The sequence below is a fragment of the Astatotilapia calliptera genome, chromosome 15 (assembly GCF_964374335.1).
Source record: "Astatotilapia calliptera chromosome 15, fAstCal68.1, whole genome shotgun sequence".
Classification (NCBI taxonomy): Eukaryota; Metazoa; Chordata; class Actinopteri; order Cichliformes; family Cichlidae; genus Astatotilapia; species Astatotilapia calliptera.
Genome location: NC_137436.1, coordinates 38,924,109 through 38,939,241, shown reverse-complemented (window position 1 = coordinate 38,939,241; position 15,133 = coordinate 38,924,109). Strand labels below are relative to the sequence as shown.

At 39.8% G+C, this 15,133-nt stretch overlaps 1 protein-coding gene across 2 annotated transcripts; it reads right to left on the bottom strand.

Annotated features, from left to right (window-relative positions):
• Nucleotides 1–10,487: 10,487 nt before the first annotated feature.
• LOC145420573 (uncharacterized) lies at nucleotides 10,488–13,912 on the bottom strand. 2 transcript variants are annotated; one of them, XM_080289903.1, is made up of 8 exons: nucleotides 13,723–13,912; nucleotides 12,351–13,002; nucleotides 12,179–12,239; nucleotides 12,005–12,085; nucleotides 11,016–11,921; nucleotides 10,864–10,903; nucleotides 10,695–10,755; nucleotides 10,488–10,592 (listed from the first exon to the last, which is right to left on the bottom strand). In XM_080289903.1, the coding sequence occupies exons 1-2, from the start codon at nucleotides 13,796–13,798 to the stop codon at nucleotides 12,395–12,397; spliced, it is 684 nt and encodes a 227-aa protein (XP_080146029.1). In that variant the 5' UTR covers nucleotides 13,799–13,912; the 3' UTR covers nucleotides 10,488–10,592; nucleotides 10,695–10,755; nucleotides 10,864–10,903; nucleotides 11,016–11,921; nucleotides 12,005–12,085; nucleotides 12,179–12,239; nucleotides 12,351–12,394. The 2 variants fall into 2 exon arrangements, with proteins under 2 accessions (XP_080146029.1, XP_080146028.1); XM_080289902.1 differs by having other exon boundaries at nucleotides 10,864–11,921.
• Between the last annotated feature and the right edge of the window lie 1,221 nt (nucleotides 13,913–15,133).

The following is a 15,133-nucleotide window of genomic DNA, read 5'->3' as shown; positions in this document are numbered from 1 at the left end:
AGGGATCACATAAAAGATGCCATTGTGGTAGTACAATGAGGAACAGAAAGAGTGACAAGGACAGTGAGACAAAAGTGAGTACAAAAAATAAAATAAATTAAGGGGAACATAAATAAACAAAAGTTTGCAAGAGCCAAAATCAAGTTAGCAGTTTCAATCGGATATAGATGTTAACAGTCTTGAGAGCCTTAGTGTTTTTTGATGAGGAGATTGTCCTTATATATTGTGCAAGTTCCATTTTTAATCCAAGAAGTTCAGGCTTTCTGCCGAGGACTTTGCTTTTGTGTATATGAAATTTTGCCAAAAATAAAACCAAATTTATAAAGAAGAAAGCATCATTGTCCTTGTCTTTAAAATTATAATAGCCAAAGATAACATCCTTATAGTATAGTTGAAGATTAGGGAGAACAAAGTCAGTAATAAACTTGTGGAAATCCTTCCAGAATTTACACGTAAATTTACATGACCAAAACAGATGAGAAACTGTTTCAGGTTGCTCTTGACAGAAGGTACAATTTACATTTATTTCAGCCATAAATTTGGACAAATATTGTTTGGTAGGGTAAAACTTATGAATCGACTTAAAGGAAATCTCTTTAATTTTGTTTGTTAAGAAAAACCTTTGTGGTCAAGTCCAAACTTTTTTCCATTCAATATCTGTTACAAAATTGGCCCAATAAAATATGGCTGATGGAACAGAGACCATTGCATCCTGAAAGAGAGATCTTATTTTGGTATTTATAGACTTATGAGAGGAAGAGCAAACATTGCCAAGAGAAGAATGTAACACATCCGGGGGAGTGACCTGTAGTGGAGCACTGTGGGAGCATCTGTGTAACATGGACAGACCAGATGGGATGGCATCGAACACTATTGAGAATTCTTTAGGCGTTATCGGTACATCTCCTGAGGAACTCAGAGTAATTATATAAGAGTCCATCTTCTCTATATAACTGACTAACCAAGATTATTCCATTATTAAACCAGTTATTTAAAAAAAAGAGTTTTATTTTTATAAATAATATTGCAGTTATTCCAAATAAAACAGTTTTGTGGAGAGAAATTGTGTTTGTAAATCAGCGCCCATGCCAAAAGAATTTGTTGATGAAAGTGAGAAAGTTTCAGTGGTATTTTTGGAATACTGTAATTGCAGAGCAGTAGGAAGTTAAGGCCGCCTAAATTAGAGAACACATGATGTGAGATAAAGTTCCAGATAGAAGTGGGATTTCTTAAATACTTTTTAATCCAGTTTATTTTAAAGGTGTTGTTAAGAGCACCGAAATCAATAAAATTTATACCTCCTTTATCATATGAATTTAAAGCTACTGATTTACGCAAGTAGTGAGTTTTATTTTTCCATAAAAAATTGTATAATAATTTGTTAATTGACTTACAGGTTGTATTATCAACATGTAGTGACTGGGCAGCATAGGTTAGACGGGAGATACCTTCAGCCTTCGATAGCAGAACTCTACCCTTCAATGACAGGTCTCGCTGTAGCCAATGATTAAAGATTTTTTGGGATTTATCTATAATAGGAATGAAGTTTGTGGAGCATCTGGATTGCTCATTTTTTATTATTTGAATTCCAAGGTATCTTACAGAGTTTCTTACAGGTATTCCATGAATTGAAGTTGCTAAACAACTTTTAACTGGTAAAAGTTCACATTTATGCAGGTTGAGTGAAAGTCCGGAGGCTTTAGAGAATGGCTGTATATTGTTAATGGCCACTGAAACTTGCGAGGCGTCTCTGAGGAAGAGAGCTGTATCGTCTGCCAGCTGACTTATGAGTATTTCTCTGTTAGCAATGACCAGGCCTTTTAAAGAACTGAGTTTAATGTGTGAATTAAGGAGTTGCACAGAAAGAAGGAATAAATATACGGATAGGGGGCAACCCTGCCTCACTCCACGCTTTAGAGAGAATCTTGGGGAAATACCAGTGGCAAGCTTTATGGAGCTGTTACTATTGGAATACAGTGTCCGAACGGCATTACAGAAGGACTGACCAAACCCAAATTTATTTAAAGCAGTAAAAATAAACTCATGCTCTAAGGAGTCGAACGCCTTTGTTGTAAAGGCTCACCTTTCAGCACATTCACTTCACCAGATGCACCTTGTTTCTTTTCCTCACCTTTGATTGGGTGTGGTGCTTCGCCTTAATTGCACTCACCTGTCACTCGTTATATAAGGACTGCACTCACCTACCCCTCACTCTTTCTTCACTCCCACATGGGGCGGCAGCTGAGAGAGAGCAGTCCATGTGTGTCTTTCTTTCCTTTATCCGTTATACAATAAAACAACAAAACCTGCAAAGATTAATGACTGCTTATTTTCATTCTAATCGGATGAGCCCATGATGACGACTACTGAAACCCTGAACCAACCTTCCTCCAAAACATGGTCCTCCGAGCCGGAGTAGCGTTAGCGTCATGGATTCACAGCAGCCATTGACTGAAGATTTGAGACATTCTGGTCGTGATAGTCGACCTCCTGCCCACCTGCAGCAGTATGACGTTCAGTATCCTGGAAGTAGAAGTGCTCGATGTGATACAGAGAGTCAAACAGAATGCCAACATAGTGACAAAGACACACATGGGCTGCAGGATCCTGTCGGAGAGTCAGAAAGACAACCAGAGACATCCCCTGCTCCTTTACCCACCAATCAAGATGAGGTGATGAGGGAACTCCTGATGACAATGAGGGAGATTAGGAAATTCATGATTCAGTTATCTCCTCCCCATTCTCACAGTTCCTCCAGATCTTCAATTCACACTGTCTCTGATGAAAGCAAGTCCTCTGTTTGCGGTTTACAAGCCATTCCCCAAACACATCAGCAACATGAGCAGTTCCCAGTGATTGATCCAGCAACATGTCAATCACACTCTCAGCCCCCCCAGGTTAGCCGTCACTCTGGTGCAGTTCTGGCTGCTAGCCCTTCTTTCCCTAATTCAACAATATTAGATGCTGCAGTTCCTTCAAGTGGTTTGCCTAGACCAGTTTTTCCTACACCAGATGAGACTCCTTTTAATTTCCTGGCCACACCACTGCAAGGTCCCCACCAGATTTCATGTGTTCAACCTGCTGTTCCTCTAGATGAAGACCCTGCTCAACCTCTCGTTTGCATTCCAGAACCAAGGCAGCACCCTCCTTTAAAGCAGCAACCAGCTACATCTGATGGTTTGCATGCACAAAAACCTTCGGTACCCATTACTGCTAGTTCTAGTCACCCTGTTAGCACTAGAACACATGTGTATAAGCTTGAGGGTCCTTCTTTCCCAGACCTTACCAGAGAAGATGAAATCCAGTATAGGCTGTTACGAATGGCCCTTACTAACCTGCTTGACCCTCATGAGACAGAGCATTTCAAATATCATGTCCTTCTTGATCATCTGAAAGTAGACCAAGCTAAACGGTTAGCTATTTCCTTTTCCTATGCTCCTGACCCATACACTCAAGCCATCAAAGCTCTTGATGAGCGTTATGGGCAACCAAGACAGCTAGCATTGAAAGAGCTACGGAATATACTGGAGCTTCCTCCTATCAGAGCAGGTGATGGTCAGAGTCTTGATAATTTTGCTCTTCGTGTACAAGCTTTAGTTGGTTTGCTTAGCACTATGGGTGATCAAGGACGGACAGAACTAAATTGTGGCTCCAATGTCGATCGCCTACTTGAAAAGTTGCCCGCAGAGCATTCCGGTCGCTTCAAACGGCATATTTACAGGGAACAAGGAGATACGATGTATGACTTACCTTTGTTCTCATCCTGGTTGCAAATTGAATTCAAGTGTCAACCAAGAAAGGACAGTCCTGTTTCATCCTTTAACCAGCCACGACCTGCCCATAAGTACACCTCTCCACTCACAACAATATTACATGGGACAAATGCATCCGATCCTGTACAGGCAGCACAACCCATCATAATGACTAAGGCAAGATGTGCATATTGCTGCTCACCTGAACACCACATTAGCAAGTGCCCCGAGTTCATTAACAAGACAAAGGATGAGAAAATAAACTGGATAAGGAGAAACAAACGGTGCTGGCGTTGTGCTAGAACTCATCAGGCTGCGAAGTGTGATCTGAGGAAAGCATGTGCCACCTGCATGGAAAGACATCTACAGATCCTATGTGAGGTGAATCAGAGACCTAGAACTGAAACTGTAAGTTTCCAGATTTCTCCCATCGCACATCCAGAGAAAACTTACACAATTAATAATGCCTTCGCTACAAGTCACTTAGCACTTTCAGACCACACCTACCCCGTATCCTCTCTTCAACGGAGATACAAGCATCTTCAAGGTATCCCATTAACCTTCATTAACAAAGCAGTTCCACTACTGCTCATAGGCTCTGATCATACCCACCTTATTACGCCTATTGCACCAGTTAGACATGGACCATTTGGATCTCCTGCAGCAGTCAAAACCCGCTTAGGATGGACACTCCAAGGTCCAATCACAGACTTCCAACCCCCGAGCAGTTCCACGCATGCCCAATGTTTGTTCACATCTTCCAGTTCAGGTTCAGGAGAACCGCTCCAGCACATCCTTGTGTCCGCTGATGGCTCTGAATTCATTCAGCCACCTCATACTCGACCATCAGCAGTACCTATGTCGTCACCGGCAGTGCCACTATCACCAGTTCCACCGCCTGTGGCTGCCATTCCGCCAGTGGTCAGGGCGCTGCCTGCTCCTGCATCACCTGGTCCTGCCTCTGCCAAGCCCCGTACATTGCCCCCAGCACCTGCAAAACTGCCCAACGGTCTGCAGGTCTGGGCCTGCCGCTGCATCCCACGCGGTTGGCATTTGGACCTGCTTTGCCGTCACCGCTGGTTACATGGTCGGCCCCCTGAACTGTCTAGCCTGCATTGTCGATCTCTAGGTCAACCCCCTGAACCTATATTAGACCTGTAGCATGTCTGATTCCTCTGCCCCCGCTTTGTGAAAAAGAGCATCTCTAATCCTTTGAACATATTTCTCAGTAGAAATATGGGGGCGGCTGTTGTAAAGGCTCACCTTTCAGCACATTCACTTCACCAGATGCACCTTGTTTCTTTTCCTCACCTTTGATTGGGTGTGGTGCTTCGCCTTAATTGCACTCACCTGTCACTCGTTATATAAGGACTGCACTCACCTACCCCTCACTCTTTCTTCACTCCCACATGGGGCGGCAGCTGAGAGAGAGCAGTCCATGTGTGTCTTTCTTTCCTTTATCCGTTATACAATAAAACAACAAAACCTGCAAAGATTAATGACTGCTTATTTTCATTCTAATCGGATGAGCCCATGATGACGACTACTGAAACCCTGAACCAACCTTCCTCCAAAACAGCCTTGTAGAAATCTAAAAAAAGAATAAGACTATCATCCTGTACAAGTTCTGGGTAATCTATTATGTCTAAAATTAATCTTTTGTTTGAGATATGACGATTCTGCATGAAACCAGACTGACTCTCATCAATAACTTGATCTAATACAGGTTTCATTCTATTAGCCAGAATTTGTGCCAATATCTTATAATCATTATTCAGTAAAGAGATTGGTCGCCAATTGTCTAAGAGCAAAGGATCCTTTCCTGGTTTTGGAATGAGGGTGATCAAACCTTGACATAAAGTGGGAGGGAGTGCACCTCTATCCATACTTTCCTTAAAAACTTCTAAAAGAAACGGGGCTAAACTGTCAGCGAACTGTTTGTAAAACTCGGCAGTAAGGCCGTCAGTTCCAGGTGATTTGTTAATCTTTAGATGTTTTATAGCATCTGCAACCTCAATCAAAGAAATTGATCTGTCGCAAAGCTGACTATCCTCCTCATTCAGCTGAGTCATTTTGTCTAAAGAATTTTAAAAAGTCAGACAAGCTTCAGGGCAATAACTAGAAGAATAAAGTTTGCAATAAAAGTTTGAACAATATTTTGCTATGTGCTATTTGCTATGCTCATCTAACCTGTGCTGCAGGTCAACCAGTTCTATCTTATCAGATTCACTGAGGGTGTCTATTGGTTTGGAAGTAAGGCATGTGATCTTTTGTATCACTTGCGTCTCATCAGATCTTCTTTTTTTTGCTAAATCACTGCTATATTTTCTAAAGAATTTTCCAATTTCATATTTCAAAAGTTCCCAGTTACTACAAAATGTATTATTTGTGAGAGCTTTACTCCAATAAAGTTTAATGAATCTCTGAACTTCACAAATCACTTCTTTATGCTCAAGAATGGTACTATTTAACTTCCAGTAAGAGGTTTTAGTGATTAGGGAGGATGACAACGGGATCGATAAGCTAACCATTTTGTGGTCTGAGAGTGGTGTAGGATAAATATCCGTTTTAACTTTTTCTAAATCTTATGAGATAAGCCAAAAATCGATACGTGAGTGTCTGGTTTGAGTCTTATTACACCATGTATAAGCTATCTGAGACGAATGAGAATCCCTCCAAGAATCGACTAAGTTGAATCTTTGTGCAAACAGTCTTATGAATGAGTTAGAGTCTAAACTTCTAGAAGGCCATCTGTCCAAATAGCTGTTAAACACTGTATTAAAGTCTCCACCAAAAATAATAAAAGAATTGGGATATTTCGATAACCAGCGCAGTAGGCGCTCCTCCAACCTATCAAAATATAGTTTATTCTCCCTCTGACAGTTAAAACCATACACATTGACTAAAATATAGATAGAGTGTGCAGCCTCAACTATTAGAAAAATGTAATGACCATCTTTATCTATGTCAGAATTCAAGATTTTACCATTAAATCTTCCTTTAAGTATGCAGACACCAGCAGCATGCTCTGTACCATGGGACATCCACAGATCATCTCCCCATTGCGATCTCCAAAATGTTTTTTCTTGTTCTGTTGAGTGAGACTCTTGTATAAAACAGAAATCTGAATTGAACTGCTTGCAAAACAAAAAAATAGCCTTACGTTTAACATTGTTTCTTAAACCTCTTGCATTTAAAGAAATAACAGACAGAGACATAATGATAGTAACAAAAATTAAAAGTGACAAATAAGAAAAAGCTTAAACCAAGTAAATGAAGAACAGTTGAATTGGGAACCTGGTCACTTAAGAGAGTCCTATATAAGATGAGAACTGCAACCCCTGAGTAAGGAAATTGTGAACTTGAATAATAATAGGAATACAATAGCCTAAAACAATAAAACCAATGTGGTAAAAATAAATAAATAAAATAAATAAACGCTTCACATATGAGCATTGAAAGGGAGCTTAATAGAAATTTTCTTGCTCCATTTAAATAACTAATTATTCAAAAAAATAAAAAAAATAAAAAAAAATAAAAAGAAGCTTATCCAGCTTGCTCATAACATTTTCAGTAAAAATATTGCAGCCAAACTGAAGACCAATAAACTTATAACAAATAAACTGCATCAGTTTAACTCTGATCGTTTTATGAGTCCAACAACAAAAACAAACAAACAAAAAAAGAACGGCAGTGAAACCAAGTTAATCTTAAGATACTTCAGTTTTCACCTCAAAATACCTTGGATCAAATTATAGGGCTGGAAAAATCTCTTTTCCCTCCACGAACGCACGACCTCCTACGAAGAACGCCAGCTTGTTTTCTTTGCGCGCAGCTTCCACAGACGGCCAGAGTCTGTTTCTTCGGGCGCGGTCGTCAGGGGACAGATCCTCAGCCAGCTTTAGGTTGTTACGTTTCAGGTAGGTGGACTTCTTAGCAGCGCGCCAGACAGCATCGCGGTAGATCCTGGATGTAAACTGAATGATGATTCCCCTGGGTTGGTTGTTGTTGGACCTCTTGGGACCGATGCGGTGGACGGTGTCAACGACGTCGGGGGATTTATCTTGCATCTCCGGTATGACTGGAGCAGGATTTAAGAGTGTAATAACGGACTGAAACAGAAGATGGCAGCACTGCATGTACAAGGATGCCAGCTGCCGTTAAACCCCGAAGAAGAAGAAGAAGTAGCTTTGTCCCAGAATTCATAGCGCAGGCCAGCTCAGTTTCCAACAATGGCGGCAGCTAGTTAGTTTTAATATTACTCTTATTATTCTTTATAGGTCACAAAATAAACGTTTCACATATTTTCAGGCGAGACTGTAACTGTGTAAACCTCAAATATCTGCTCAGTTTATCAAGACACCACATATTTTCAAAAGCGCTCCGACGTTTTCAGAGACGTCTGTTACCCACTAGCTCGATAGCGAGCCGGGGGCTAGGCTCACTAGCGCCGTGAGAACACCGGACTCCTGGCAAATCGTTTTTAAACCCACCGCAGTCTTTCGCTACTCAGGTTAAACATATATAGGTCACTTAGATAACTTAAAAATGTTATCGTTTGGCTTTTTTTTAGTATTTTATTTGTTCCTGAGTAAATCGGTTTGGCTGAGATTAAAGTTATAGTTTCTGTAAGCAAAGCAAAACTGTTTATGTGAAAAACTGTAAAATATAATTTCCGTGTTCTGTAAAATATAATTTCAGTGTTCTTTTTACATTTCATAAGAGTAAAATCCTTGTAGGAGTAAATGTATCCAAGCTTCTGACAGATGTGACAGATGTTTAACTTATTGTTGTTTACTTGTAGTGTACAATAAATAATCAAAAACACAGGATTATTCTGCAATGCTTCATTACTCATTAATCTTACAAATGTTGAAAGGTAAAAGTGTTCAATAAAATCCTAAATATTGCAAAATGCTGTAAGAACTCTTCTTTCGCTGCTTTAGGACACATCCCATTATATTGACTACTGTACACACACTACTTAATATTTAAGATACAAAAAATACTGGTTTCTGTGCATGCATCTGCAGTGAAGGTGTGTGTTTTGCCATGCAGCTTTTACTTACTTAGCACTCTTCTTCATTTTGACTACCATGAAGTCAAGCCAAAAAAACAAGAAAAGAAAAACGATTTTTCTGGTATCTGAACTATAACAGTTCCCTGAACTACCTCTGATAGTGTCCTCATCATGATAACATTCCCTTTATTTATGATTAGTTATCTTTATCTTCAGAGGTGTGGGTGACAGTTTTAGTGTTTGCTTTAAAAAACAAAAAACAACAACAACTTGAAATATATATATTCTATATACATATATAGAGATGCTCACTCCTGATTGGACAATGAGCTGCACCACCTTCTCCTTCACTCCTCCACCTTGCTGTCCTCTGTGCTCTCTCTCCTCCATCTCCAGGGAACAAATCAGAGTCTGAGCACCAAACCTGTGGACTGTTAATCTGCAGATAAGAAGGAAAACACGCAGAATTCTCATGTTTGCCATTTTTCATACCGTATTATTATAGTATATTAGTTTACCAGTCCAACAGATTTATTTTCCCAATTTGGATCATTACAGCTTTTGCCACACTGGTCCACTTGATTGTCAAAGTGTATTAGCTCTTTATTATTTCTTTCTTTTCTTTACTTTGAAATTATTACAATCAGAACGGACAGGACTGGGGATGGGAAAGAGAAAGATGAAGAAAAGAGAAGTTGGGAAGATGCTCAACAGAAGGAGATGGAAAGCAAAAAGATAGGAGAGACACAGAGAGAGAAGACACTAAAAATCAGTTTGATCACCTGCTGGAAAAATAAAAACAAGCAAAAAGAGAAAAACACAGTAGCGAAACCACAGCAAAAACCAACATAAGCACAAGTTATAGTAAATGATAAATATCTCCATCTCCCGGAAGGGGCCTGATCGAGCCACAGGGGCCATAAACTGACAGTTTATTTATAACTAGAAATAATAAAGCAGTTGACGTGTTTCAGGCTGTGACTTTTAGTATCTGTTGGTACTTCATCACTTTGAATAAGTGTAAGTCAACACCAGGCCGCACTTTCAGTCTTTCCATTAAACAAATGACCAACAATCCATTGTTTTCACCATTAAACAATAAAATATGCTTCTTGACTCCTTGATGCAGGTGCCCACCTACGACCTGGTTTATTAATACTAAGCTAAAGAGGAAAGCAACTCACTGTAGTTCTCACAGCTCAGGACAAGCAGACACCTGATGTTGAGTGACTGAATGGAACTAAAACAAGAATTCATAATTATGTTTGTCTGCCATGAACACGTGATGATAAAACTCTGCATATGCAGTCAGGAGACTGATGACCTGTGAAATGAGCTGTTAGAAATGTGCAGATATGTGTAAACATTGATCAGCATTTAACATCCAGGATGGAGCAAAACTTCTGACCTGCATGTATGAGAACCTTTAATCACATCATCTTTGTAGTGAAATAGCTGATGACTCATTAAACGTTTCCATGTAATTTATCCACAGTGAAAAATATTCACTTTGCTGGATCTGAAAATCACGTGTTCATTTCATTAGACACTAGCAATACCATTAAACTGGACCTTATCATTATCATATAGCACTAAATGTGAAACTGTGTCATATAACAATCTATATATGTAATATGTGTTTGCCTGAATCTTCCAGCACAAACAGAAAGACGAGCTGTTGTCTGAGTATCAACACAAGTACACACCAGAAATCGTTCAGTAAAGACAAATTTAATAAATGAAAGCTGGTGAGAGGGCCTTTGATGTTTCTCTTTGGATCATCCTGTTGTTTGTCTCCCAGTGTCGTTACTGCTCCTCTCCTTTCAAAGACAAACACCAAATAACACCAAATGAGAGTGAATCCCTTCAGAAACACTCCTGGTTATTGTGAGCAAACGTCATAACATGATGAATGTATTTACCATTTTACTGAGGGAAAATCTTCTGTGTGGAGTTTCTTCTCATCTTGGCTCTTTTTCCTGACTTTTAGAAACAAGAGGCAGAAAAGAAAGAATAAAAGTTAAAACCTCAACAAGTTTTTTAATGTTTGGGATGTTTTAGAAACAACCTTAAACACTATTTACTACTTACCACTTTGTTCATGCTTGCTGACGTTCACTCTCCTCATCTTCTCTCTAAAGGACAAATGACAGAAAAGAGGGAATCATTTTAGTAACTTTATCAACCAGGTGAGCAGAATTTTAGATATTTATCAATATTCTGATTAAAAGCAGAGTGAATACTTATCTTTTTACGAGAAAGGGTTCAATCCGTCCTGTCTTAGGTCTTAATGTCACCTTGGCTCCTCTGTTTTCTCTGAAAAACAAAAGACAAATGGGAAGAAAAAAATTAGTAAATGATTTCAGCAACTAGAGGAAGTGTTCACTGAGGAGGAGCTGTCATAATAATATAAAATCAATATATACTTATCTTTTTTTTAATGACAGTTTACAGAGCACGCTGGCTTCGCTCCTCCCTCCGCTCCTCTCTGAAAGTTAACTGGATAAAGGATAATAACAATTAATAACATCATCAAAACAGACAAACCTGAAAGAATTGCTGATCAGAGCTGTGACAGAGTCACAGATTAGTTGGATGTATACTTATCTTTCACAATGAGAGCGTTTGCATAGACGTCTCTTCAGGTCTTTTTATTGTTTTCTTTCTGGAGAGGAAAGTGATGAGACTAATGAGGAAATACCAAATACAAAGACTGACAAAGGGAACTGAAAAAGTCTAACCAAAACCTATACTGGGGGAAAACTGTAGGAAACAGAACTACTGAGGCAAGGAAACACGAGGGGACGGAGACTAACACTCTGACAAGGGACAAAGGGAGACTGACACTATATTTACACACAGGAGGCTGATTATGGGAACTAAGGACACATAGAAACACAGCTGAACCGAATAAGAAATGAACAACAAGTCGAAACAAACTCTAATGACAGTTCAACCAGATTCTAAACACAACAAATAACTTTCAGGATGTTTCAACAATGTGTAAAATGAGTTCTTATCTTTTTTTGTGAGAGGGCCTTCAATGTTTCTCTTTGGATCATCCTTCCATCCATTTCTTCTGCTTAACCATTGGAGCCATCCCAGCTGTTATGGGGCCAGAGGCGGGGGTATAACCTGGACAGGTCAGTCTAACACAGAGAAACAGACAACCATTCACACTCACATTCAACCTAACTGCATCTCTCTGGACTGTGGGATGAAGCTGGAGTACCTGGAGGGAACCACAAAGGCGCCAGGACTGTCTTGCTCTCAGATGACGCCCGTTCACGCTGCTCTGAAGACCCTCAGTTGTCTTTGGATCAAATAACACCAAATGAGAGTGAATCACTTCAGAAACACTCCTGGTTATTGTGAGCAAACGTCATAACAAGATGAAAATATTCACCATTTTACTGAGGGAAAATCTTCTGTGTGGTGTTTCTTTGCAGCGTGACTCTTTTGCCTGACTTTTAGAAACAAGAGGCAGAAAAGAAAGAATAAAAGTTAAAACCTCGACGATTTTCAAATATTTTAGGACATTCTTTTAGAAACAACCTTAAGCACTATTTACTACTTACCACTTTGTTCAGGCTTGCTGACGTTCGACATGCTTCACTGTATATTATAATCTCAAGCGCTTCCTTGCTTGAGTCGGGCTCCGGATGCTGCTCTCTTCCTCCGCCTTCCTCTTAGCACGCTTTGCCGACATATTTAGAAAACGGCAGAGCACCGAAGTGAGAACTCTGCCGTCCGCGCTGTAGTCTGTTACTCTCCAGCGGTTCTTCATCTCAGTGTCCTCTGTTTGGTAAACAGTGGAGATGACTCTGGTGACGGGGAGGCCGTCGACAGTCAGGGTGCGGACACAGTTCCTCCGATCTGCCTTCAGCACAGCAAGATCTGCTTTCTCTGGAAGAACTGGAGTCAGGAAGCGTGGATGAGAGCTGGAGCCCGCAGGCGGCAGCATCATGCCAGCTGGTGAGTCCGTAGGAGGAGAAGGAGTGGTGTTCTCTCTCTGGCTCTGCCTCACATTGACAAATGGTGTCGTCACCAGGTCCCGGTGGAACCATCCTTTAAAAGGTATGCAAGGAAAGTCCTTGGACCCAGTCACCAGGTTATGGTAAAGAGTGAGGACCAGGTGAGTCATGGAGTTCAGATGCCTCCTGCTCAGTTCACGGTTCCTCAAGTTAGTGACGACCATCTGAGGTGCAGTGACTGGACTCACCAGATCAGCTACGAGAAAGCAAAGCGTGCGTCTACGTTAATCATGTGATCACACAAATTAAAGCCTGAATTTAAATTGTCCAGACATGGCTTTACATCATCATAAGCTCTTCCACACACAAACAGTAAGAAGCTCCCAGCAGAACTCATTGTTTATGAAAGCCTTCACATTTTTCACCTGGTAAAAGTTTTCATGTGTGTAAGGCTGCGTGGATTTTCACTGAGGTTTTAATACGCATTCACATTAAGGAGTAATATCTTCATATTAGTTGAGCATCGATATTTTGAGGATAAAGCAGCTACATTTAGGTGAGAAACCTCCCACCTCCTTATTGCAGGCACACACTGTTTCAATCTCAAACTCATCCTGCGACTCTGTGAACTTTTAAAACTCCAGCTTCTCCAGCTTTACACATTCACAATCTATGAAACGTTCACGTATAACTCAGCGCCAGCAGCCCAAACATGTCAACTCAAACCCTCTACATGCAAAAACGGCCGCGCGCTGACGTCAGCGTCCTCCAACGCCTTAAGTCGTTAGCAATTAAAAAAAAACATGGCGCCATCTTTATAGTGTACTGGCACATGTTAAAATTGATGTTACTCAAGTATGAAACATCTCATCCTAAATGTTAACACTCATGAAGTCCTACTTCCAAACAATAAAAGACAAAAATCGAAGTTGTATTTGTTTGCTAGCACTCTGACATATTAGCCTGCTGTACTCACCATAGCGTTGATCTAACACCTCCTCAATGAAAAGGGAGAGCAGGTGCATCTCGCGACTCAAGTTTGAAGAAGTCATTTTGCAAATCCTTCTTGAAGATTTTCAAACGTTAGCTGTAGTTTGAAAAATCCGAGTTTTCACAGCACTAGTGGGAAAAAGCTCCTGTTTGCGCTCAAACGTGAAACCCGAATTCCACTTTTGCCTCCTGCTTTTATACCTGCACTCAAACACGTCATCATCACCATGACACCCAGTGCCACCGAAAATCAATTTTATTTATTTAAAATAAAGTTCGTCTAATTATCATAGTTTTTAAAATATATATATATATTTCTCATTTTATTTTACTGCTTTATTCATCCTTTTTAAAAAAATATATTGCCAAACTTTGTCGTTTTAATTCTTTAAAAAATCATTAATTCACCAGTTTACAAAAATGAAGATCGATATCTGAAATTTAAATTAATAAATAAATAATTACAATTGATAATGGGTTTTTAGCATTAAAGAATGGTTTTTCAGTGCGCTTTAAATGTTATCAGAGCCGATGTTGTGCCAAAAAGTGATCGCAGTCCAAAAAGTGATTTACGGTATTGAAACGTTTGTTTGTGTCATGACATTTGTAAACAGTTGATGTTTAAGGTGCAGTTCATGTGGAAGCCAGAGGAGGGTGGTGTTGTGCGCATAATACAAAGTGATGGCGAAACCTAAAAGACGGTGTCATGTCTGCTCCCTGAAGCAATCTCATAACAGTTTCAATCTATTTCAAGCCAGTTAGCACATTTCTGTTATGAAGTGCAATCATTTTTTGGCAGTAAACTTAAATCCTTTTATTATGAATATCACATTCTCAGATTTTCAAGAGAGACCAGACCAATAGGGCAGCAGAAATCACAAAAATAAATAAATAAATAACAGTTTTATAAAGATTAAAACAGTAAAAAAAAAAAAAGACTGGAATGATTATGATGTATAACACAGAATATGTACAATAACAGAGTTATAAACACACCTAGAACACACGTGATACTTTTATTTCATCTATAACCTCTGTGCAAATTTTGTTGACTGCAAAGTGTTTATGAATATGTTTTTAAAAGCTGGTTAAAAGCTGTCAGTTAATAGCAATTAAAAAGAAAGCTGATTTTTATTTAAAAAACCCTGAAAACATCACACCTCTGAAGTAACACATTGTGATTCATGTACAAACAACACACAATTATTGTAGATTCTTCAAAGCCTCCTTATATTCATCACTTGGGTAGGTGGTGTTATACATGCCCTCACAGCACCGGCACATCAATCCTCCTGTTTTCACCTTGTCACCTTCATTAAGCTGCTCTCTTACTACAGAAGGCCCACCGCATGCATGGGGGGGAGAGGGGGGGGGGATACCGTGGGCCAGGGCTGTGG